This window comes from Gambusia affinis, linkage group LG01 (assembly GCF_019740435.1).
Source record: "Gambusia affinis linkage group LG01, SWU_Gaff_1.0, whole genome shotgun sequence".
Classification (NCBI taxonomy): domain Eukaryota; kingdom Metazoa; phylum Chordata; class Actinopteri; order Cyprinodontiformes; family Poeciliidae; genus Gambusia; species Gambusia affinis.
Genome location: NC_057868.1, coordinates 5980316 through 6004539, shown reverse-complemented (window position 1 = coordinate 6004539; position 24224 = coordinate 5980316). Strand labels below are relative to the sequence as shown.

The 24224-nt window shown below is 41.1% G+C and overlaps 2 protein-coding genes across 3 annotated transcripts; both read left to right on the top strand.

Annotated features, from left to right (window-relative positions):
- The first annotated feature begins 1973 nt into the window (after positions 1 to 1973).
- erbb3b (erb-b2 receptor tyrosine kinase 3b) lies at positions 1974 to 16349 on the top strand. Of its 2 annotated transcripts, XM_044112139.1 has the most exons (28): positions 1974 to 2279; positions 4491 to 4645; positions 4767 to 4953; positions 5158 to 5283; positions 5388 to 5450; positions 5627 to 5745; positions 6643 to 6784; positions 7222 to 7335; positions 7425 to 7542; positions 7623 to 7696; positions 8158 to 8248; positions 8622 to 8824; positions 9345 to 9477; positions 9572 to 9665; positions 9963 to 10120; positions 10238 to 10282; positions 11122 to 11263; positions 11801 to 11920; positions 11994 to 12092; positions 12261 to 12446; positions 12517 to 12672; positions 12764 to 12839; positions 12939 to 13085; positions 13203 to 13300; positions 13624 to 13797; positions 13925 to 13996; positions 14436 to 14718; positions 15259 to 16349. In XM_044112139.1, exons 1-28 carry the CDS (start codon positions 2201 to 2203, stop codon positions 15897 to 15899), a joined length of 4095 nt encoding a protein of 1364 aa, XP_043968074.1. In that variant the 5' UTR covers positions 1974 to 2200; the 3' UTR covers positions 15900 to 16349. The 2 variants fall into 2 exon arrangements, with proteins under 2 accessions (XP_043968074.1, XP_043968081.1); XM_044112146.1 differs by lacking the exons at positions 1974 to 2279; positions 4491 to 4645 and having other exon boundaries at positions 4817 to 4992.
- Positions 16350 to 17673: 1324 nt separating this feature from the next.
- Positions 17674 to 23828, top strand: pa2g4b (proliferation-associated 2G4, b). The gene is made up of 13 exons (XM_044112127.1): positions 17674 to 17916; positions 19386 to 19514; positions 19611 to 19716; positions 19815 to 19884; positions 19980 to 20072; positions 21296 to 21359; positions 21457 to 21535; positions 21635 to 21713; positions 21793 to 21926; positions 22035 to 22129; positions 22572 to 22699; positions 22775 to 22828; positions 22918 to 23828. The coding sequence occupies exons 1-13, from the start codon at positions 17829 to 17831 to the stop codon at positions 22975 to 22977; spliced, it is 1179 nt and encodes a 392-aa protein (XP_043968062.1). The 5' UTR covers positions 17674 to 17828; the 3' UTR covers positions 22978 to 23828.
- The last annotated feature ends 396 nt before the right edge of the window (positions 23829 to 24224 follow it).

The following is a 24224-nucleotide window of genomic DNA, read 5'->3' as shown; positions in this document are numbered from 1 at the left end:
TTTGCTGATAGTGAATTAAAACGTTGGGTTAGAATACTAGATGAGACCAATAAATATTTGCATATAAATAAATGTTTTAACACATGACTGTACATAAAACAGTATTGGCCTCCTTAGAGGCAGTCTTGAAAAGTCTGGAGTTGCTCCAAATGTGGATTTCCTTTTTCCTAATTCCTCATATATCCAAATCTGTAAGTAAGTACATTGTACTGAAGGTCCTAAAACAAGAAGAAAAATTCTGTGTAGTATTGTGTTTTATTGACATATTCTAAAGTGGTGGTGGACACCAAAAGAATTGCTTAAACAGGTGTGGAAAAAAATGTCTTTACATGTTTGTTTGTTTTTTCTTCTCTCCACGTTCATCCGAAGCTGTTGGCATTAAGAAAACTTTGGCATAGTCTTCTAGTTCCCTTGTGCACTCGTTTTCTCTGAGCTGATCAGTAGGGCTTGTGTGGGGTGGAGAGGGCGGGGGAAGGATGCAGCTGTGTCTCCAAGGGTGTGACAGCAGTATGTGAGCCGGAGCTGCTCCCAGAGTCACCAGCTCCCCCCCGGGGCCCCCTGCAGGACGGCTACAATGGCGGCCCCAGGGCGGATGCCATAGCTGGGATTCCCACCCGTAACCGGGACACCTTCGCCCAGGGCACAGACACACTGGCAGCAGCCACACAATCAATTCATCAATCTCTGAAGGGAGTGGTCGCTGCAAAAGGCCACAGCGGGGAGCGCTCATAGTTTGCGTCTCCACCGGACAGGGCCACCAGGACGCTGACCCAGACACTGAAGGAAATCATCACTTATTCATCTAAAGCATAGGACTAAAACCAAAAAATGTTTTTTTGTTGTTGTTTTTTTATGTGTGTTATTGATGCAGTGCAGTATGTCACATCCTAAACTTTTTCACCCTAAATGATGTTTGCGTCACTTTGTGGCCGACTCCTGATTACACCGATCCAAGGTTGTGCAAAGTTTTATTTGATCTTAACAGTCCTAACTGGATATAAGTCTACATAGCATTAGCAAGTATAACAACTAATAAGTAATTTTTTTTTTTTTAAATGACCTTGCATTTATGAACACTGACACTGAGTCCACCTGCAGCAGACTGGGACTCCAGGAGCCAAAGCTCATACTCTGGCTCCCCCTACTGGACAGAAATGTATTAGACAATTCCGTACTTTTCAACTTCTAAAAAAGTTATCGCTTAATTTTCTACTTCAATCCAAATTTAACCCAGATCAGATTTAATGCAAAAGTTTAACATCAGAAACGGGATATTTAAAAAAAAAAAGTTCCTTCGCATAGATTTTTCTGCACAAGCGAATAGCTTTTATGTTTCCTGCTCTCTTTCAAAAAAATAAGATTATGAGCAAATCTGTCTGAAGCGCTTGCCGATAACCCGTCCATTAGCAGCGATTATATAGATTAGTCTGCCTTCTCACTTCCCTAGATTCAAGCTCAGGAATTTCTGTCTTCTCTGAAGCTATTTTCCCCAAATTAAGCTCGCTCTTGTTTTGGGTTCAGAAGTCACTTGACCATCAGACAATGTGGCCTTTGTGGCAGGCAGCTCCATACGCATCAAAGAGGTGATTAACCAGTTGACGCGGCTCAGGCGGACAATACTGCTCTTTACAGGGGGAACAGTGCGTCCACTCAGACTCCTCAGAGCTGCGTCCACAGGCAGCAGCTGAACCAAAACAACTGCAGACAGAGTCACACGGGGTGGTTCGCACCAGGAAGATTCGGTCTGAATCTGTCGATTTGAAAATATGTTATTTTGCATGGTTGTATTTGTAACTTTTTCGTGCTCTTTATTATTAATCTCCTGACCGAGATTAAAAGTAGACTCTCTTGCATGGTGGAAAAAGGGGGGGGGGGGAGAGAGACGGACCAGCTTCTGATTGGTCAATAATTCTGGCTGTGGGCCAATCAGACTCCCTCTCTCCAGGAGGGAAATTCCACGATGAGACCAAACTGCAGCTTATTCGCGGTTTTCGGTGGAATTGTTTGGATCCATCAGACTGCTCCTGAAACTAATGTTTGGAGGAACAAATTAAATCTCACATAGTCTAAGTATTGGTTTTTTTTGTGTGCATATATTTATCTAATCATTATAGCTTAATCTTCAATAGATCCATTGAATTCCTCTCCTATATTGCTAATTGAAGGATCTAAATCCTGACATGTTGAAATCTCAGTGAGCATGGACCAGCAGCAAGTCCTGTTACTTTGTGTGGCTTTGTCATGGAGGATACACACTGGGTCCACTCAATCACATGAAGGTAGGTACATTTATAAAACACAAAAGCATTTGTCTCTAGAAATGTGGCTTCGTGTTTTATTATATGTATATATTTTCTCAACCATTTTTTATTTTTTTATTTGCAATGCTAAATATCATGAGTAACTTACAAACATGTTGGTCTCACTACAACCACAAAGTTCATTGAACATCTCAAGTCTTTTACAGCTATTCTGTATTGGATTTTGGTCTGGACTTTGACTGGACCATTCTCAAAGTCTCTTTGCAGCTTCTAATATGTTTTTGTTGTTGTTGTTGTTTCTATGATTGCCCCACGTTTGGCTCCATGCGCCTTCCCCATTAACTCCAGCATCCATAATACTTTCAAAACTTTTATAGTTCTACTTTCGAGTGAAATACACGCATGTATGTATGTAGGATTGAATTGCAAGTGTATTTCACTAAGGATCTTCCAGCTGTGTGCAGTGTCACTGCCGACACGAAGGGCCTGGGAGCTTCATGTCACTGCAGCTTGAACGATCTTGCCTCTACCTGCAAAGTTCAAAATAAAAACAGGAAGTATGACTCATGATCTGTTCCCTGCTGCAGGTGTCTAATCTCTGCACAAAATGAGCCAGAACAACGTACAGTTTTAGTCACTTGCCAGGAGGTGGAACGCGTCTCTTTCCGTTCATGATATTTCCGTTCCTCCGCCAGAGCGTCCTACTCACACATGGGCCATTGTCTTTCTGGTATGAGCTCAGCAACACTTTCCCTGCAGACGCGCACATACAGACACAGAAGCTCTGTATGTCAGTGCATCACTCTTCGCTCTCTGAGACATAGAGTCCACATTTATAGATTTGTTACAACGCTGAGCTTTGTCTGAGGGAGAAAAAAAAAACCCAACAAAACCTCGACTCGTCGGGCCTTTTCTTCACGACCCTGAGGGCCTGGGCTGCTCCTGCACCCGACTGCCTGTTTGCCTCACATCAAACCCTGTGGCTCCTCCGAGCGAAACGAAGCTCGAAATTACCGCAGAAAACAACACAGCCAACAGAATTCAGGCTCACCATTTGAGCATCTATAAGTAGTAGTATATTTATCATTTCAGGGACAGAGTGACTGGTGAGAGACAACAGAAAGATAGATGCAGTTGCTTTCGGGTGAAACTGGAAAAAGTCTGTTAAAGGCTGGGAAAATCTGGAGACTGGAGCAGAAGCCCCCCATTCAGGCGTGAACCCTCAACAAACACCCACAATGTTCTACTACAGTCCGGTCAAAATCAAAACCAGCTCCATGGAGAATTCATCATGAAGCTTGACATTATTTGTTCGCAGTCACTCTCCACCCAGGCTGAGATTGTGTTGCTTTGCAAAGACAAATGAGCAAGATGTCTAGATGTACAGATGCTTGTGTGAGCCATATTTGCTGTTACAGTATTTGCAGGGTTTTTCGTTTCTTGTGAAGAGTCTGTTGTTGTTTTGTATGCACAAATATCACATTTTTAAATGGCCCTATGTTCAGGTGCACAATTCTTTTAAATAGATTGTGCTATTTAAAATAACTGTCCAGTATTATTTTCTATTTTCTAAATTTGCCCTTACTGTAAAGTCTCTTTTCATTATTTTTACCTTAGTTTGAATATGTATGTTTATGCTGATATAAATGAGTTTCCCAACTTTGAGACTAAAGATCTTTCTTTTCCTTTCTGTTCTATTCGATAGACGTAACAGTAGTGATGCATTTATAGTAGTTTTATATATTACTTTTTTTGAAAAGAAAACTGAATCTTTATTTCTTTCCTTCCACTTAACAATCTTCTCTGTGTTGGTCTATCACATCAAATCTGAATAAAGTCCTTTGCTTGTTGGTGCATGACATCCATCCATCCATCCATCCATTTTCTTACACCTTTGTTCCTAGTGGGGTCAGGAGGGGTGCTGGTATCTCCAGCTAATGTTCCGGGCGAGAGGTGGGGTCTCCCTGGACAGGTCGCCAGTCTGTTGCAGTGGTGCATGACCAAATGTGATAAAAGCTACAGGGGAAATTAAGACCAATGAGCACAAAAATGAGCAATTTCCATGACAGCTTTGATTAGGACATCATTGGGGAGCTTCGGTACTCCTAACTGTTTCACGGAAACAGGCTTTTTCAAACCATACACTGCTGATACGAGAAAATGTGATCTTTTTAAGATTTTTTTATTTTTTTTGTAAAAGTGAGGATCTTTTAACTTTCCTTCTCCCAGAGGTGTGTCCGGGTACCCAGAACGGTCTGAGCTCCACCGGTTCTCAGGAGACTCAGTACAACCTGATCAAGGACCGCTACAGCGGCTGTGAGATCATCATGGGGAACCTAGAGATCACTCAGATTGAGAGTAACTGGGACTTCTCCTTCCTCAAGGTAAAACGCGGCCCCCGTTTTGTGCTTAAACCTCAGTAGTAGATGTGGAGCAGTGAATTAATCTTAATCTCATATGTGATCATTGTTCTCTTCACCCCCCCACCACCACCACCACCACCAGACAATCCGTGAGGTGACCGGTTACGTCCTCATTGCTATGAACCACGTTCAGGAGATTCCCTTAGGACAGTTGCGGGTGATCAGAGGGAACAGTCTGTATGAGAGACGCTTCGCTCTGTCGGTTTTTTTCAACTACCCCAAAGAAGGCTCCAACGGTCTGCGACAGCTTGGACTCCTAAACCTGACAGGTTAAAGGCGTGCGCTATATTAGAGCAAAAGAAACTGAAGTACGACGTCCAGCATCCCAGAGATATAAAAGGAGATGTTTTAATAATAATAATAATGCTGAATAAAGGCAAATCAATGCTAACTGATTAAGACTGAAGTTTGTATCAACATATTGAAAAATTAGCTCCAGGATAATCTGCTTCCCGTCTCTTTCATATCTTTAGAGATTCTGGAGGGTGGAGTGCAGATTATTAACAACAAATTCCTGAGTTATGGCCCCTTCATCTTCTGGCAAGATATTGTTCGAGACAACAGCGCTCCGATTGACATCCAAAATAATGGGGAGAGAGGTCTGACTTTGAATGATCTCATCTTGGATGCACCTGTTGCTCTTTCCATTGTCCCTTTATCTCTCTGTTTGTCTTCTGTCCGAACTCGTCTCTCTTTCTCTCAGGCCCGTGTCACAAATCTTGCGGCGCTTACTGCTGGGGACCAAATAAGGACCAGTGTCAGATCTGTGAGTCCCTGTCACACTGTTGCAATTTCTGTTTTTTAATGGTCTCATCCTTCTTTTTCTTTTTGTTTTTCTTAATAATTGAATAGCTCTATTCTATTCGGTTAAAGACGTTCACACACAAAGATGAGCAGACATTCGTGACCTCCGCTCAGCCTTCCTGTCCTTTGTCTTCTCAGTGACTAAGATGGTGTGTGCTCCCCAGTGCAACGGACGCTGCTTTGGGAGAAGCCCCAGGGACTGCTGCCACATCGAGTGTGCAGCAGGGTGCAAAGGCCCTCTGGATGAGGATTGTTTTGTAAGTTTCTTCCTGTGTGGCTTCTCAATTCAGACACTTTTTTTTGTCTGTGCAGAATCTTTTAAATTGAGACACCGAGGTTTTGAAGCATGTTTTAAGGTCAGACCACAGCAATTATATTGGATATATTGTATGTCTAAGCTCGGACTAAGACAGTCGAAACCCTTTCTTATTTTGATTTCAATTAGAGGTTGTTTGAAACCATGCTGGTTTGCTTGCTGCATAGCTGAAATGATGCTGTAACAGGACCCACACGTTCTTAAAAGCTAAACTTTTTATGTCTGGAGAGTAAAAGAAGTCGGTTTTCTTTGTGTTATTTTTCGTCCAGAGGTGGTTTTTACCTTGAAATTTTCCCATGGATGCCATATTTTCTGTCTCTTTCCTATTATTGAATTATGAACATCAACCTAAACCGAGACAAATGAAGCTTTCAGTGCTTCAGATGAATTTTGCTGGACTCCCAAAGCCTTAGAAATGGCAGATTGATAGACATTCGTTTATAATTTTCTTTAGACCAAGGCATGATGTGTTGCTTTTGGAGATATTTTAGTCTACTTCATTTTGTCATACAGGTGCTTCTAAAGTGATTCAGGTCTTATTCCAGCCAGGACAGGATTCGAACCCAGAACCTCTTGGTTATAATTCACTAGTAGTATGTTGTGTTTTATGCTAATCAGACCTGAGAACCACTGTTTCATTTTCTTATGTGCTTTTGTTACACAAACAAATGACTATAAAGGTTGTTTTTGTTTTTTTTGTACGATTTGGTATTACGCCCTACTGCTGCAGGTGGACTCATATTTAAGAAATGGCAAAATATTTCATATGTATTGATGCATTCAAATCAGCCGTTATTAGATGTCATGCAAATAAGTCAAAGGTGTTTTTCTCCTTCAGGCATGCCGTCATTTCAATGATTCAGGAGCCTGCGTGCCTCAGTGCCCCCAGACCCTCATTTACAACAAACAGACATTTCAAATGGAGACCAATCCCAATGCAAAGTACCAATATGGATCAATCTGTGTGTCTCAGTGTCCTAGTAAGTAATTCTTGAAATGCTTATATTTTTAAAGTCTGCTTTAATATTGCATGTTCATTCAAAGACTGATGTGTGTGTGCGGGGTGTGCGTGTGTGTTTGTTTCTAATACTTTGTGGGGACCATTTTTCGGAAACAAACTTTGTTTTGGGGACCAACTGCTCCTTGTGGGGACAGGGGAAACGCTTTTTTTGGGCCAGGGATCAGATTTAGGACTAAGGTGTGAATTGAGTTTTGATTAGGGTGAGGGTTAGGTATGTAATGGTTAGGGTTAGGATAAGGGTAAGGGTAAGGTTTAGGCTGTAGAAATGAATGGAAGTCGATGGAAAGTCCCCGCAAAGACAGCTGCGTAAACATGCGTGTGTGTGTGTGTGTGTGTGCGTGTTTTTGTGGCTTTGTAACAATTGACTCCTTCCTGTTTCTTATTTTCTGTCCACAGCTCATTTTGTGGTGGACGGGAGCTCCTGCGTGAGCGTCTGTCCTCCAGATAAGACAGAAATGGAGAGAGACGGCCAGAGGCAGTGTGAGCTCTGCAGTGGATTCTGCCCGAAAGGTCAGCAGCACTAAAGCACCATTCAACCTTTCCCTAGCATAGCGCTGTCTGTGATCAAAAAGCAATGATAGATGGGATCATCCCTGCAGTGTGTAACGGCACCGGCGCAGAGCACAGGCAGACGGTGGATTCTAGCAACATTGACAGCTTCGTTAATTGCACCAAGATCCAGGGCAGCCTTCACTTCCTGGTCACAGGGATTCTTGGGTAACTCTGCTTCCACCGGAGAGCCTAACAAAGAGACAATATGTACAGTATGTTAATGATGTGTTTTCCGCTCCTCACAGAGATGATTTTAAAAACATTCCACCACTCGATGCCAAAAAGTTGGAGGTGTTCCGCACCGTGAGGGAAATAACAGGTTTGTATTTACAGAAAGGTTTTTTTGTTTAGGGAGCCTTTCCCTCTGCTCACTGCTTGTGAGACAGCAGTCGCCATGATTTTGCTGCTTCTAAGTAAACGTCTGTGTTTACATATTTTCCTTTTCATTAACTGTAAAGATGTGGAGTAATGTAATATAAACTGAGGGGCTTCAAGGCTATTATTAGTTTCTTTAAGAAAATCTTTTGGGAAACTGAGATTCCCAAAAGTGACAAAAGTCACTCAAACAACTATTAGACAGCAAATGGTTTATGTCACACCATCTAAAAGTCTGGCAAAAAGTCTGCTTTCTGCACCTAAAATCATCTCAGTGAATTACTAGGATTTATGTTTTGGTAAAAAAAAATTCTCTCTTAGCAAACCTAAGTCATTCATGATTATTAAAGATCATCTTTAGGCATGTATTGGGTACATAAAGAACTGTAATGTTTTCATTCTCAGATATTCTTAACATCCAGTCGTGGCCTAAAGAGCTAAACAGCCTCTCGGTTTTTTCAAGCCTCACGACAATTCAGGGGAGGTCGCTCTACAAGTAAGGATGATTTTGTGTGGTACAAAATAATTGAACAAGCAATCTGTGAAAAGGAACACCTAGCCTGTAATTAAAACCTGGATCTGATGCTTCCTGCTCAAACTAAAACCAATTTATATTAAATCCATATGCTCTGTAGTAACCCCTATTATTATATTCTTTCCTTTTATAATTAAGATTAACATTTTCTCCACTTGTCTTGTTCCTTGCAGCTGTGCACTGTCATACATCCAGACTAAAACATGATGTAGACTGCTCAGAGCTAAATTAGAAAGCCTGAAATACAAACTTCCCAACAGTTTTTTTCTTTGAGACGTTTTGTAAGCTAACCACATTCTGTGTGTGTCCTCCAATCCCCAAACCAAAAAAAAAGGCGATTCTCTCTGATGGTGATGCGTATCCCCACTCTTACCTCCCTCGGGCTGCGCTCTCTGCGGTACATCAACGACGGCAGCGTGTACATCAGTCAGAATACCAACCTTTGTTACCACCACACTGTGAACTGGACGCAGCTGTTCAGGGGCCGCAGAGTTCGAGTCAACAACCTCAACAATAACAAGCCGTTTGCGGATTGCGGTGAGACACATTTCCTTAAGGCTTGACGATAAAACACATGTTCGATTTAAATATCACAAAGGAGCTAAATTTGTAGTGATGATGCAGCTTTTATAGCTAAAGGTATCCCTGCTAAATTAACAGGGTTTTCTTAAGAAAAGTGAGATATTATAATATGGAAACGTTTTACACCTTTAATGTGACATAAATCGCACAACGTTCAGACAAGATCTTGTTTGTTTGTCTTTTTTAGATTTTCTTTTATTTCTAACAATGTTCTCCCCTGTCAGATTTGTTTATTGCAGTTGCATAGAATATATGACACACAAAAAAAAATTGAAATAGTGAAAAGTATTCTGTCGTGGTCTCCTGCACTTGCATACTGAAACCTGCCACTTTAACAGGTGTGTGTACATTTAGTATCCACCCTATGTCGCAAGCTATTGCAGTCATTTAAAAGGGAAAAGAAGGGGAATTTATTTTTATTTTTTTTTGCTTTCATCCAGTAGATATCTAATACTCTGACCTGTTTTGTGTGCAGTTGCAGAAGGACATGTGTGCGATCCTCTGTGTTCGGACTCGGGCTGCTGGGGCCCCGGCCCTGACCAGTGTCTTACCTGTAGGAACTACAGCCGCCACGGCACATGTGTGGGAAGCTGCAACTTTTTGTCTGGGTCAGCGGCTTTGGGTTGACGTTTATGTGACTGCAGCTTATGTGTGCCTTTAGTAAAGTCGCACATGCTCTCTAAAAAAATATTGTGTTTGCAGAGAAAAGAGGGAATTTGCAACATCTGACAAAGAATGTGTCGCTTGTCATCCGGAGTGCAAGCCTCAGAGGGGAAAAGTCAGCTGCACAGGAACGGTAATATGTGCTTTTTTAAAAATCCGTAACTAGGATAGTGTTTATAAGTTCAAATATGCTTTAATCATGTTACCCAAGTGTTCTCTGTAGAAGAAAAAACATGTTCTTGAAAATTGGAATATAAAATTCTCTGCTCTGCACCTTTAATATGTTTATATTTGTTTCTCTGGTTTGTTTACATTTTAAACTTTTACATTAAAATTAATGCTTTGATTGGTTTTATTGTGTGTTTTCATTAGTTTTTTGGGGTTTTTTTTTTTACCTCTCCTCCTTGCTCTCTGTCTTTTTCTTTTGAAGGAGCCAGATGAGTGCGTGGCTTGCTCCAACCTTCGAGATGGTCCATACTGCATGTCCTCTTGTCCCTCTGGAGTATTTGATGAACACAGAGGACTAATTTTCAAATACCCCAACAAAGAGGGCCACTGTGAACCATGCCATCCCAACTGCACACAGGGGTAAGGGTGAGATTAAAGCATCAGTTTATCAATAGGTTTGTTTTCACTCACATATAAAAGTGTTATATTCGTGGAATCCAATTCCAGTCAGAAATAGTTTGGGATTTTGTGTTGCAGGTGCGTCGGCCCAGGTTTAAACGATTGTAAGGCATCAGGCGGCAGGTGAGTGTTTCCCCCTGCTGGCGGATATAAAGCACTGCATGTCAATGTCGCACTATAACCAGATGGTTGCTTGGTCAGTTTAAAGAGCTCGTTTGGCTGCGCTCACTTTTTGGTTATTAATTTTAACTTTCAGAAATGTATCTTTCAGAATTGTTGCTTTTCTGAGTCTACTTCTCTTTTTGTGATTCTTGTCACAAAAAATAGAAAGCCCCTATTACATGATATAACAGTGTTACTTTGACTGTTTTTAGTAGATGGAAGATATTTAATTTGCTGCCTCCCAGCAAATTAAATATCACCCTATTTCCATTAATTGTACATGTTACTCATGTGTAGGCCAGTCAACTTCTAGAAAACATGATTAACTGTGACCTTGAATGAAACCAAAATATGTGAGTTAGCGGGTAATGACTGGCAGACGATCGAAAGGCCAGCCCCTCTCAAAGAGCACAGTATATGATCATAGAATGCGTATCCCTACTTAAGTTTATTTGTCTTTTCATTTCAATTATGATTGAAATCCAACATTACAATTTTTAGATTCAGAAATTTTATAAACTTTTTTTTTTAGATTCAGCTAAACCAATCAACATGTCTTTGTTTTCTTAGATGCTGAGTGTGTTTGAAGGTCTCGATTTGCGCTTCAATCCACTTTTTAACAGTTGAACATGCAAAACGTTAACTCACCTACAAAGAGGGGCAGTACCCTGTATGCCCTGATGTACATAAATCCTCCAAAATATTATTATTGGGAATAAAAACATCTTGACAAGAAAGCTCAGGTTAGGTTCCTGATAAAACATCTCATTCTTTTTAAAACAAATCTGTTTCTTCTGCAGCGGACAGATCACAGGCATAGCATTGGCAGTCCCAGCTTGTTTGATTTTCTGCCTCGGGTTGTTCTTCCTGGGGGTGTTGTACCACCGAGGCCTTGCCATCCGTCGCAAGAGAGCCATGAGAAGATACCTGGAGAGTGGAGAGGTTAGGCTTCAAACGCCATAACATAAGCCTGCCACACACATTTGCTTCAGCCAAGAGGTGCCATGCAAAAGTATTAACAACTCTCGAATATTTCCACATCTGTTACATAGTAACCACAAACTTATATATAAGGTAGTGGATTTTGAAATGCTTCTTTTCAAGGTAACTCGGTTTCAGTCAGATAAGACTTCGTGTCACAAATTTCAAGTCTTGCCAAAACTTTGTTATATTTTGGTCTCAATGAGGCAGGTTATATCCCAAGTACAACACAACCTGAAACTCTAATCAGACTGAAAGGGACACAGCTGAGGGAAAGCACAGGCAGAAGAGAACCAGGAGATGGAAAACAGCTGTGGAGGGGAGCAGGATGGGAGGGTAAAAAAGGAGAAAATAAAGTTAGAGACGAGAAAATGTGACCATAAAGGTAAAGGGTAAATCTAAAGAACCCAGCTCTAATGCAGTAATCATAATAGTCCAATATAACTTTTTCAAAACCCTGTAAAAGTCAGCTGTGAATATTTACTCTGCTTTCAACAGAGCTTTGAGCCCCTGGGTCCGGGAGAGAAAGGCACAAAGGTTTATGCTCGGATCTTGAGGCCGTCAGAGCTGAAAAAAATCAAACTCCTTGACTATGGTGTTTTTGGAACGGTACACAAGGTATTATTCATTTTGTCTTGTGATGAGTTGATATGCATGGAGTTACTATGATCTAAAATATAGTGTGCTTAAGGGCTTTTGGACCCCAGAGGGAGAGACGGTCAAGATCCCTGTGGCAATAAAGACGATCCAGGACAGCTCAGGTCGACAAACCTTCACTGAGATCACTGATGTGAGTCTCATCAAAATAAATAAAAAATATATAAAAACATTAATGGGATGAAAGAGCTTAATTTTTTCTCATAGCTCAAATATTCCAAGAAGGAAACAGCAATGCTAGTTTGCTATCGATTTATCGATAGAATAGTCAATGTCTAAAATGTGTTTCCTCAATTTGCAGCACTTGTTGTCCATGGGCAGCCTGGACTACCCTTACATTGTTAGGCTGCTGGGAATTTGTCCTGGTCCCAGTCTCCAGCTGGTGACCCAGCTCAGTCCCCGTGGCTCCTTACTGGAGCACATCAGACAGCATAAGAACAGCCTGGACCCCCAGCGCCTGCTCAACTGGTGTGTGCAGATTGCTAAGGTAAAGATAGCTGTAACTCCTCCGAGTAAGATCTTAGATCGAATGTAAAGTAAAACCGTTTGCGTCTCAGGGTATGTTCTACCTGGAGGAACACCACATGGTCCACAGAAATCTGGCTGCCCGCAACATCCTGCTGAAGAACGACTACCAGGTCCAGATCTCGGACTATGGTGTGGCAGACCTCCTCTATCCGGATGACAAGAAATACGTCTATACAGATACAAAGGTAGATGCTACCATCTGGTTCAGTTTGAGATTACCCGCCAATTATTTTCTTTGCGTTTTCAAGCAATGCGCATTTATCCACTCACATTCAGACACCTATAAAGTGGATGGCACTTGAGAGCATCTTGTTTCGAAGATACACTCATCAAAGCGATGTTTGGAGTTACGGTAAGAAGCCTACTCCTCAAGTGTAGCGATCCGTGTAGACGTTGACTGCGCGTAACCCCAAGAAGAGACATTGAAAGTAGCATTTTTGTTCCTGGACAGGAGTGACAGTGTGGGAGATGATGTCCTTTGGGGCGGAGCCGTACGTGTCAGTGCAGCCTCAGGAAGTGCCGAGCCTTTTGGAGAAAGGCGAGCGTCTGTCACAGCCCCACATCTGCACCATCGATGTCTACATGGTCATGGTTAAATGTGAGCCTCTAAATTACTCCCTATGTGTGAACACAAGCACAATGAGGCTTTCTTGTCACAGTGACTGCTTCAATGCAATCATCTGCAAACAGTGTGCCGCTTTTTATTTGGTTTTAGGCTGGATGATTGACGAGAACGTGAGGCCAACCTTCAAAGAGCTAGCAAGTGATTTTACACGAATGGCAAGAGATCCACATAGATACCTTGTCATCAAGGTGCAGATGATGTTGTTTCTTGTTTCAGATCTTTTTCTTAACCTTGATTTGACATTGTAAAAGAGGGGTGGGCAACTCCAGGTCTTGAGGGCCGGTCTCCTGCAACTTTTAGAAGTAGCTCTACTTCAACACAGCTGAGTCAAATAATGAGGTCATTAGCAGGACTCTGGATAACCTGACTGCACTTAGGAGGTGATTCAGCTGTTGGATTCAGGTGTGTTGGACCAGGGAGATATCTAAAAGTTGCAGAACGCCAGCCCTCAAGGACCAGGATTGCCCACCCCTGTTGTAAAAGTTGCTCCTCAACTGTTGTCCTGTCACAGGAAGGGGAAGACGCCCCCCCTGGAGAAATCCAACGAAGAGAGTCAGAGCGAGGACTTCTGGATGCAGATTTGGAAGACGCAGACGAGGAGGGGCTGGACGATGGCTTGGCTACGCCTCCTCTCCAGCACTCACCGTCATGGAGTCTTTCTCGTTCAAGGATAAATTCCTGCAGGGTGACAAAAAACAAACACATATCAGCGTCTTAGTTGACTTAGTTTCATTAGAATGAAAGATTGGTTTTAAACCATTGACACGATCAGTGAATGGCATACTTCTTGATTTTTCTGCAACCTTTTTTAGAGTGGTGTATCTCAGTCTGGCCTGACCGGATACCTACCAATGACCCCAAGTCCAGCAGACAACATCCGTCAGGTGTGATGACGACAGAAATCCCCTGTTGATTTCCCCAGTAAAATGGTGTTCTATCAAACCTTTTCTTGGCCTGATACATCTGTCCTTCAGCTCTCCACTTATGTTTATTGCACACACCACCACACAAGTTAGTGAACTGCAGATAAGTGGCAAAGAATGAACAAAGTCTGAAAAAATTATTTGATTAGACCATCAAGTGGTAGGAGGCTCACCGGAGACTACAGTCCTCAAAACACTTGTACCTGCCTCCATTACCGGTGTATGTCTTCCCCTTTTTCTCCCTCTGCCATTTTTGCTGTCAAGCTACTGTTGAATAAAGACAATTACTGCCACAAAAACAGAAAAAAAGTTTAGCAAGATCACTTTAAAAGATTACAAGCTCTTAAATGAAACACACTTCTATGATTTACATATTCATTCTTTGCTTTCTTTGCTTCAGCTGTGGTTTCACCGGTCTCGCCTGAGCTCTGTGCGGACGCTGCCTGAAAGGTCAGAGGTCAGAGGAAATGGCAGGGAGGCAGAGGGGTTACGGGCTGGAAGCCTTCGCCGAACAAGGCTGGGCTCAGAGAGGAGCAGCCCTCGTGTAGCTTTAAGTCGTCACAGGAAGCTTTCCACGGCCTCCAGTCCGTCCTCCTACAAGGTGTGGACGGCACAGGAGGATGAGGAGGAGTTGGACCACTATGGCTACGTTCTGCCTGGGTCACCTGAAACCCCAGAAAGAAGTAGGTTTTGCTTTTCTTACTGTCAACAAATTAAAATAGTGAATGTTACTTTATTTCAGTATGTTCAATTAGGAGCTGGAACATTTCTTTTTGCACAGATTCATGCAATGAATCATCATGTTCTCTGAAAACCATCAGAGTGATGGGTTTCAGTGTACATTTTTGATGAATACGGCTTACAACTAATTACAACCCCAAACTATTTTTCTCAGAAAAACTAGAACATTATTGAGGACCAGTCCAAAATGTGACCAAGTATTTGTTGTACATGACATTAAATACTTTTGAGTAGGTGGCATTTCTACATCATAAAACATGTTTTATTGGTCTCGTTTAAAATAATCTGAGGAACTAATCATGAAAAAATAAAATAAATACTGAAAACAATTTAAATATGTCATTCTGTTTTTAATGAAATTATACGATACAAGTTTCACTTTTTGGCTGATTGTTTTTGTCACCTTATGAATTCTGCTGTTGAGTACAAATACATCACTAAAACTTCTCATCCAGTCGTCTTTATCTATTCTATGCTCTCAGGTACAAAATGTAATCAGCTGCCTGAGGGTTGCAAAGGAGCGGCAGCAAAGCAAAGAGACGGAATGGAGAAAGATCATCTCCACCGCAGGAGAGAGATCAAATCTGTGGATCATAAAACAGAGGTGGGCCGAGGGATTTGTAGGTATGAATACATGGATATCAGGCACTCAGACTCTTCAGAAGGAGGTGAGTCAGAATTGGAGAGATGTGGGAGTCAAACATCCTCAACGACTGGAGCGGAGACGGACCAAACACCAGGGGGCTTGGTCAAAGAGAGAAAGGGGGAAGAAGAAACTCAAATTTGCCACACGAATAAACAAGCCGCAGTAACAGAGGATCCTAGTGGTGGTGTTGTGCCTGGGGCAGATGTTTTGGCAGCTGGAGCCGGTACGGTGGAGGAGTACGAGGAGATGAGCAGATTTGAAAAGGTGCCTGGTGAGCGGCGGCACGCGGAATATGAGAACCTCCCAGCGAAGGCGAGGGCTGTTCCCGAGGAGACGGACGGTGACAGGTGTGCAGGGATCGGGGAATACATAAAGGTGTGTGCTGGCATCAGGGAACCTGGCAACAACACGTCGTTTGACAACCCAGACTACTGGCACAGCAGGCTGTTCCTCAAACCAGATGCTGTACGCACATAATCAGTCGTACTGGGACAGCAAAAGGGGAACGGTTGCATATTTACTAGTTTTCTGTGCTCCCCCCCAGCTTATTTTGGTTTTATTTGAAAACAAAATAAAAAATGATGGGTTTTTTTTTTACTTCCCTGGTGTATACTGTAAGTGATAATTTATGTAACCAAATATGAGTCAAGTACAGAGCCATAAATTACAAGTGTTTACAAGCTTATCATCTTCAGATAGGATGTTTTTTTACTTCACTTTTTTCTATTGGCTAATTATTATTATATCATATAATTAATTGTTAAACCTCCTTTGTACTTTATATTTACATATAAGTGAATGTTCTTTTATGAATGTGGTTTCATGGTTTTGCAAATATTTAATCATTGTATCACTGATGTGTGTGCTGTAAATGTTTTCACTATCACCACAGTAGTTGAATAAATAAATAAAAGTATTCATTTTGTATGACTGCAGACTCATTTACTGGTTTGCATTGTGCTTGAATCTTTATATAACAACTAAAATTATTATTAGCTTGTCTTGAGGGACATCATGAACAGCAGAACATGACAAAATGTGAGGCAGAGGAATATCTCAATATGTACCATTATCAAAGTAATTTTTCCTGGTCTACAGTACAATTTGAATATATAAATATCGGTATTTCTTATTTCTTGATTTTCTTATCCCCCCATAGTTCAGGTTAGCATACAAATTCTACTTACGTACTATGTACTTGTCAAAAAAATTGCTTCAGTAAAATAATTGTAATAATATTTAATGTATTTTACTAGCTTTTATTTGCTTTTGTCTTTTAAATAAGATGACATGCCAAACTGAATATAGAGTGTAGCATGGTCTAAAAAACTCTAAATCATAACACACTAATTAAAGACACCACTTACAGCGACTAAATAGAAAACACAATGGATCTTCTTTCTTCTCCCTTCATCTTTGATCACATTTTATACTCGGCATGTTTATGTTTCGTCTACTCGGGAACGTTTTAAATCAGAATTACGGATTCAAGTTGGTTTATTTGGGATATTTTATTATTATTATTTAAAATGTTCCGACATTGAACTCAAAGAATCGAGTTCTCGGTGTAAATTGTAGAGCTCTTTTTTGTTACCTCTTGGGCCACAGTAGTGTGAATGTGGAATGTGACGCCCCAAAATAGACTTGAACTATCTTGACTTCAGAGTGAGTCTTTGACAGTGGGCGGGATCTCGTGTTAGCTGAAGTCAAGCGGAGCAACAAGACCGGTGTTGTGCCGCAAAAAGCATCCCTATTTTTAAAGCCGCATTGGTCGCCGTGCGAAGGAATTTCGCTGTGAGAAATTTGTGAAATTTGTTAGTTGAAAAGCATACAGTGAACATCTCTTTATATTGCTTCATTTACAATATTTATTTTTCGGAGAGTGCTGCTAATTAATTGTGTTATTTTGTAGCGGTAACTGTGAGGGGAAAAATTTATTTGCATATATATATATATATATATATATATATATATATATATATATATATATATATATATATATATATATATATATATATATATATATATATATATATATATATATATATATATATATATATATATATATATATATATATATATATATATATATATATATATATATATATATATATATATATATATATTTATTGTAAAATAGAAAATAGCATCACTTATGTGCTTAAGAGAATTTCGTTTTCTGCTACAGTTGATTTTTTTAAAGATGACATTGAGTGAAAACGACTATCGTCGGTCAGAAGGTGCTTCCCTGACCGGGGCGCTTTTTCTCGCTCAACACCGGTGCATTGCGTGCAGCGGCGCGGAAGCAGCGTGGTCCGTTCGGTGCCTGGCTGACTGACTGACTGACAATCACCGGGGATAAAGAGAAAAAAGTTATTCTAAGTTCACGGTCTGCACACTGCCAACATGTCTGGAGATGAGGAGACACCAGAGCAGACCATCGCCGAAGACCTGGTGGTCACCAAGTACAAGATGGGAGCAGAGATCGCAAACCGTAAGAGGAAAAAATTGCTTTATACAGATCAGTTCATAAGTACCCGTGTGACGTTAGTTAGCAGTGTCAGCTATCCAGGCAAGGCAGCAGTGCCATGTGCCGCAACAAAGAGCAGGGCTGTGTTATAATAAAAAGAAAGTCAGTGCTTGTAATGGACACAAAAAAGTGCTGGTCTTAAAACATCAACGCAGATATTACCACTTAGTCATTTGAGGTCTTTTAAAACGAATCTAGCACTATGAGCTCGGCTGCTAGCTCTGTAGCGGAGCTAACTGGCTAGCAGCTAGCTGATACTGCTAAACTATCAGTTAACAATGGAAACCCAGTGTAGTGGAATTTAATGTAGCAGGAATTTAAATGTAAACCTGCTGCTAATTCAAATGCATACAGATTACATTTAAACCCCACTTATTAAAAGAATGTTCATTAGTATTATATATTTAGTAGTCATTCTTTGAAGCTAAGTTACACACAAACACACTTATTTTAAGCAGTAAAAGCTCAAAGTAATGACAAGATATAAAACATCTAATCTATGTTGTTTTTGACTTAATAAAAATCCAGATTGTTATGACCGAATATTATTTGTAATTTTGCTAACCAACTAAAATTTCAACTTGAGATCATTGGAGTCACTTGTTTCCATTTGCAAGCAGCTAATCAGCAGAAAATTTGAAGCTACTAAAATAATAACAATAATTGTTATTATTATTATTAAAAATAATAATAATGTAGAGGTAATTTTAAAAAATAATAAATAAATTGTCTCTTGTCCTGCTGAGCATTATAGCTCAGATGGCATCCTGGTAAAATCCACAAAATATTTTAATTATTTGCTTTAATCTCCAATCCTAAACTGTAGTCCAGTTGGGAAGTTTGAAATGGCTGCAGTTATGATCTTTCTCACAGAAAGCGTGTCCTTCTTGGGATTTTTGTGACTTGTATGAAGCAGCGAATATACTGGTTGTGTTGTTTTGGCCTTAAATGCAGCTGTCAGCCAATCTGGACAGTGTTGGCTTGTTTGCAAATGTAATTTTACGAAAATGAGATGAGGACCAAAAGGACGGTGTCGGATCACGTCAGAAACCTAAACCTCCAGCCATCTGTTATGTATTTGAAAATGTTAGACATGCAATATTTTAACTGAGCTTTATTAATCCTGCTTGATTCCCCTAAAATATTACATTTGATTTAAGTGCACAAGTGATTCAGTGTCTTGCAAAAGTATTCTGCTTGAACTTGTTCACTGTTTCTCCCTGTTGCACTTTGTATTTGGGATTTTCAAGAGTCAACCAATTCAATACAAATGTTGTCTATGGTTTTGTCTTTTCGTATAACATGACAAAATGTAAAAAAAATAAATAAATAAATAAGGGCATGAGTACTTGCGCATAGTACAGTATTTGTCTGATAAGCTGTGTATTAGGCTTTGCATTCTTTAATCATCTTCCTTTCGTTTTGTCCTGCAGAGGCTCTGAAGAAAGTAGCCGAGGCCGCTACGCCTGGAGTCTCAGTGCTCAGCCTCTGTCAAAAAGGAGATGAATTCATCGCAGCAGAAACGGGTAAAATCTTCAAAAGGGAGAAAGACATGAAGAAAGGTAAGTGCTTGGTTTTTTTTTTGTCTTCCCACCTTCAGATTTCCTCCAGTCAGTGTTTCAGTCTCACCTTCATCGTTGGCGTTCTGTCTCCCTCAGGCATCGCGTTCCCCACCTGCGTGTCGGTCAACAACTGCGTATGTCACTTCTCCCCTCTGAAAAGTGACCAGGATGTAATCCTGAAAGATGGGGACCTTGTGAAGATGTAAGCTGCCATTGTTGTGCCAGTCCACGCTACCAAAGAGGAAACTGTTGGCAGTGGCGGCTCTCCTTACCTTGTGTCGTCTTGTTTTCTGTGTCCAGTGACCTCGGGGTGCATGTTGATGGCTTCATCTCAAATGTGGCTCATAGCTTCGTTGTTGGGGCAACCAAGGTGGGTTAGCACCACCGAGCCATATCATGCGTGCACTGTTGCAGCATCGCCAGCTAAGTGATAATTTTTTAACTTGGCCCCTGTGGCGTCCTCAGGACAACCCTGTAACAGGGCGGAAAGCTGATGTCATCAAAGCAGCTCACTTGTGTGCAGAAGCTGCTCTCCGGCTCGTCAAGCCAGGAAACCAGGTAACATCGTTTCCTTTTCATGCGTCACTCCAATGATTTCAAGTTGAAATTTTAGTTTCGCGGCTTGCAAAAGTAGCCATGCTCCTTGGAAGTTGTTTTGGCTCCATGACTACCACAAACACAACTGGCATGCTTTTGCATTCAGTCCGGTGATTGCTGTGAGTTTCCTGGAATTACGACTGCAAGTCTTTTGGATGTACTCACTCCTTTAGGGATTTAAAACCTTTTGACTTGTTAACAAAATGTTTTAACACATGAGTTTGCTTTTATGTAAACCACCGGATTGTGGCTCCTACTGCATGTTTGCAGTTATTGGACAATGAACGCACCAACAGGTTTCTTATTCAGGATATCACTTTACTCAGCTCCATCTTCCCATTACTGCCGATGCTGAAGAAAAGCATCCCCAAAGCATAATGCTGCCACCGCCATGTTTCTCACAGGGAATGGTGTGTTGTAGGGCTCCAGCTGACGAGTATTCTATCGATTATTGATGAGTAATTGTCTTTAAAAAATTTCAACAAATAAGTAATTCAATAAGAAAAAATAAGAAAATGTTGTTTTTTTTCATTAAATGCAATAGCATGGGGTTTTTTTGTACACTTGATCATTAGTATCAAAGGATGCATGCACAAAATGTAAATGTTTTGTCTTAGTTATTGCTCTGAGTGTGTAGTTTTTGTTGTTGTTTTTTAGCAAAAGGCATGTTTCAGAGTCTGTCTACTCCACTTAGCGATTACTAGATAACTACATTTGTTTAATGATTGTTTTTGATAATTGATTCATCACAATAAATTTGACAAGTGTGTTCTGACCTTTTCAGTGACAGTTCCACCTTCCATACATATGGTCTCTGCATAAAATCCCAAACCTTAATTTTTCAGTTTATCTCACCAATATTCACTGTGACTAAACAAATGGACAGAAAAGAATTGGTTGCACCAGCTTTTATTTGGAGGTTTCAGAGTTCGGGGGTGAATTCAAATGTATGAAACATCTTTCAGGTTTGCAATTGTAAAAAAAAAAAAAAAAAACTGTTTAAAGCAATAGATTAAAAGCTAATTTATTAAGCTCTACCTTGTGATGTCTATCAGGGGGGAAAATTCCCAATAAAGTTCATTGGAGTTTGTAGCCTTAAAATGAGAAAATTTGGTGTCTGAATGCTCTGATTAAACCTGAAGGATCATGGGTCGCGGCTCCGCTAACACTTCCCTCTCCTTCAGAACACACAGGTCACAGAAGCCTGGAACAAAATCGCCAAGTCATTCAAGTGCTCTGCAGTTGAGGGTGTGTGCTTGTTTTTTTTTTTTGTTGTTGTTTTTTTTAAATGGACGATCTGTTTAGCACAAGTTTGAGACTAAAGTCCTTCCTTCATTTTCTGCAGGCATGCTGTCTCATCAGCTCAAACAGCATTTGATCGATGGTGAGAAAACCATCATTCAGAACCCAACGGACCAGCAGAGGTGAGCTTTCTCAGCGAGCCGCTGCCCACTCGGTTGTTTTGTCCATCGCCGCCAAATGACCGCAGCTCCGTGTGTGTGTGTGTGCGTGCGTGTTTACAGAAAGGACCATGAGAAGGCGGAGTTCGAAGTGCACGAGGTCTACGCTGTGGATGTGCTGATCAGCACGGGGGAGGGAAAGGTAACTATGGTGTAACCAGATTTTTCTATCTTTACAATACTTGAGAATTAAAGAGCTGCTCCCTCGTTTAACATTGCAGGCAAAGGACGGAGGCCAGCGGACCACAGTTTACAAGCGAGACCCCAATAAGGTCTACGGGCTGAAGATGAAAACGTCCCGCACGTTCTTCAGCGAGATGGAGAGACGATTCGACACGATGCCTTTCACTTTGAGGTAACGTCGGCTTCTCTTCATCTTCATCTTAGCCAGTCATTTTCCCCTCGCCTTCCACAGGCGCCTTTTTTTCCTTTTTCGCTACTTTTTTTTTTTTTGCGTCCCCAGAGCATTCGAGGACGAAGCCAAGGCCAGGCTGGGTGTGGTGGAGTGTGCCAAGCATGAGCTGCTGCAGCCGTTCGCCGTGCTGTACGAGAAGGAAGGCAAGTGGGACGATGAGGGAGGCGGGTGAAGAGTCGTGCGAATGTCACCGAGTTGTTCTGACAAAATGTACTCGTCGACACGCAAGAGATGTAGCGCGTCGTTTTGATTTGTAAAACAGAAGGTGCTGATATCCAAACCGATTTGAGTTTGTGTATTGTCGCAAACTGGTCGAGTAATGTAGCTTTTCTCTGGTTTTCTGCTGTAAGTCACTGTCTGTTGATAAATCCGCCTCCTAAAGCATTTTGATGTATTGAGGCTAAAGCAATATCTACGTATTGTGAACGTCTGTATTTGTAATTCAAAAAGACATTTTGAAAATCAAAGTCTGAAGTGTCCAGAAACCTGGTGACCGTGTCTTCATGCTGCCCACGCCACACACACACACACGCACTTTTCATCACCATCTTCACCTTTTCACTCCCATTTTTTTTTTCTCCTCAGGGGAATTTGTGGCCCAGTTCAAGTTCACCGTTCTGCTCATGGCCAACGGACCTCTGCGGATCACCAGCAGCCTCTTTGAGCCCGACGTCTACCAGTCTGAGCACGAAGTGGAGGACCCAGAGCTGAAGGTTAGACTTCTTCATAAACACTCGTGTGTCCAGACATATGTTGTCCTTCACCTCATAAGTGTTTTGTTCTTAAAGGTTTTGCTTCAGAGCTCAGCCAGCCGCAAGGCTCAGAAGAAGAAGAAAAAGAAGGTGACTTTCCTGTTGTTTTTATTTTCTTCTTTTTTTTTACATCTTTTCTAGCTCTTTCCTCAATTTTGATTTTATCTCTGTTACAACAGGCTTCAAAGACCGTAGAGAATGCGACAGGACAGGCGATGGAGACCGAAGCTGCCGAGTAAATTTCAATAAACGATGGCAGGAACCCGATGAACCCAAAGAACAGACGTCACGATTCTTTCTGTCCCGGCTGTCTGAGGGACTCGAGGGCGTATAGCTGCTGTGAATGCCTCTGATGTCAGTCTGGGAGGAAGCTGCTCCAGAATCTTGTCACTCCATCACTCTACAACATGGCCCCGACAAATTCCCTTTTACGTTCATGAATTTCCATCCACGCATCGGCTTTTTAAAAAATAGATATATTTAGCTAATTATCTTCCTCATTGGTCCCTGAAAGACATATTTACACCAGAAAAACTCCCATTGACTGAGCTTTCCTAACCGTGAAAAAAAAAGTAATTTTTTTTATCCCAGCAGCTCTCCAGTTGACGAGAGCAAAGTCACACCATTCAGAGGATCATTGGTGGTACAGTTGAAACCATGCCTTTGAAAGGAGCGGTAACTTTTGCACAAAATGATTGACATACACACTTTTTTAGTAGATCGTGTTGCTGACAAATAAAGCTTAATTCCAGCATTTACATTGTGATTAATTAGGTCTGTGCTCTGGTTCAGTGCATCATCTTTCTAGGCGTCTACAGCAGGCTGCCAAGACAACAGTTTCTTCTCACATCTTGAGACTTGTCATTTCAGTAATGAAATAGTGGGGGTGTGTGGGGTTCGTTTTCCTCAGTGGTGGACAGTTCAAACTCCCGTCGAGGTTTCGCCGTTCAGTCCCCTGGTGCCACCAGGAGGTCTGACAGTCGTCTGTTTTTACACAAGAACTCCAACAGCTGTTAAGATTTATGGGCGCTTTTGTAAATCTTAGTTTCAGAGACTATTTTTGGAAACAATAAATAACCAACTGACATCAGTCTTGTGCTTGTTTCTTTTGTGTGTGTGTGTGTGTTGTAATAAAGGCAATTTAACATGATTATTATTAAAAGGTATGAATTTCATCAGGTGTTGCTGAAAACATCCCTTGTTCCCTTTGGAATAAAAGTGACGTGAAGCCCACAGGAAATGCTTTTTATTTGTTGTTCAGTATAACTGCAGTAGTCACACTGGTATGTATATGGTTACACTAGTGCTGCACAACATATTTCATTGCTGCAGCATGAAATATGCTGCTTCGTATTACCTTTAGAGGTAATACGAAGTATTTGCCTCTAAAGGTAAGTCACATCTAATACAAGGCATGGGTCCATTACCAGAATCAACACGTATAAATGTTTTAAGAAATTATAATTGTACTCTTGAAGCTCATGCT

Coding starts and splice junctions, on each gene's coding strand:
- pa2g4b (XM_044112127.1), top strand. CDS start 17,829: ATGTCTGGAGATGAGGAGACACCAGAGCAGACCATCGCCGAAGACCTG. Junction 21,927..22,034: donor ACGATGCCTTTCACTTTGAG/GTAACGTCGGCT, acceptor TTGCGTCCCCAG/AGCATTCGAGGACGAAGCCA. Junction 22,829..22,917: donor AGAAGAAGAAGAAAAAGAAG/GTGACTTTCCTG, acceptor CTGTTACAACAG/GCTTCAAAGACCGTAGAGAA.
- erbb3b (XM_044112139.1), top strand. CDS start 2,201: ATGGACCAGCAGCAAGTCCTGTTACTTTGTGTGGCTTTGTCATGGAGG. Junction 12,673..12,763: donor ACGTCTATACAGATACAAAG/GTAGATGCTACC, acceptor ACTCACATTCAG/ACACCTATAAAGTGGATGGC. Junction 13,798..13,924: donor CAAGGATAAATTCCTGCAGG/GTGACAAAAAAC, acceptor AACCTTTTTTAG/AGTGGTGTATCTCAGTCTGG.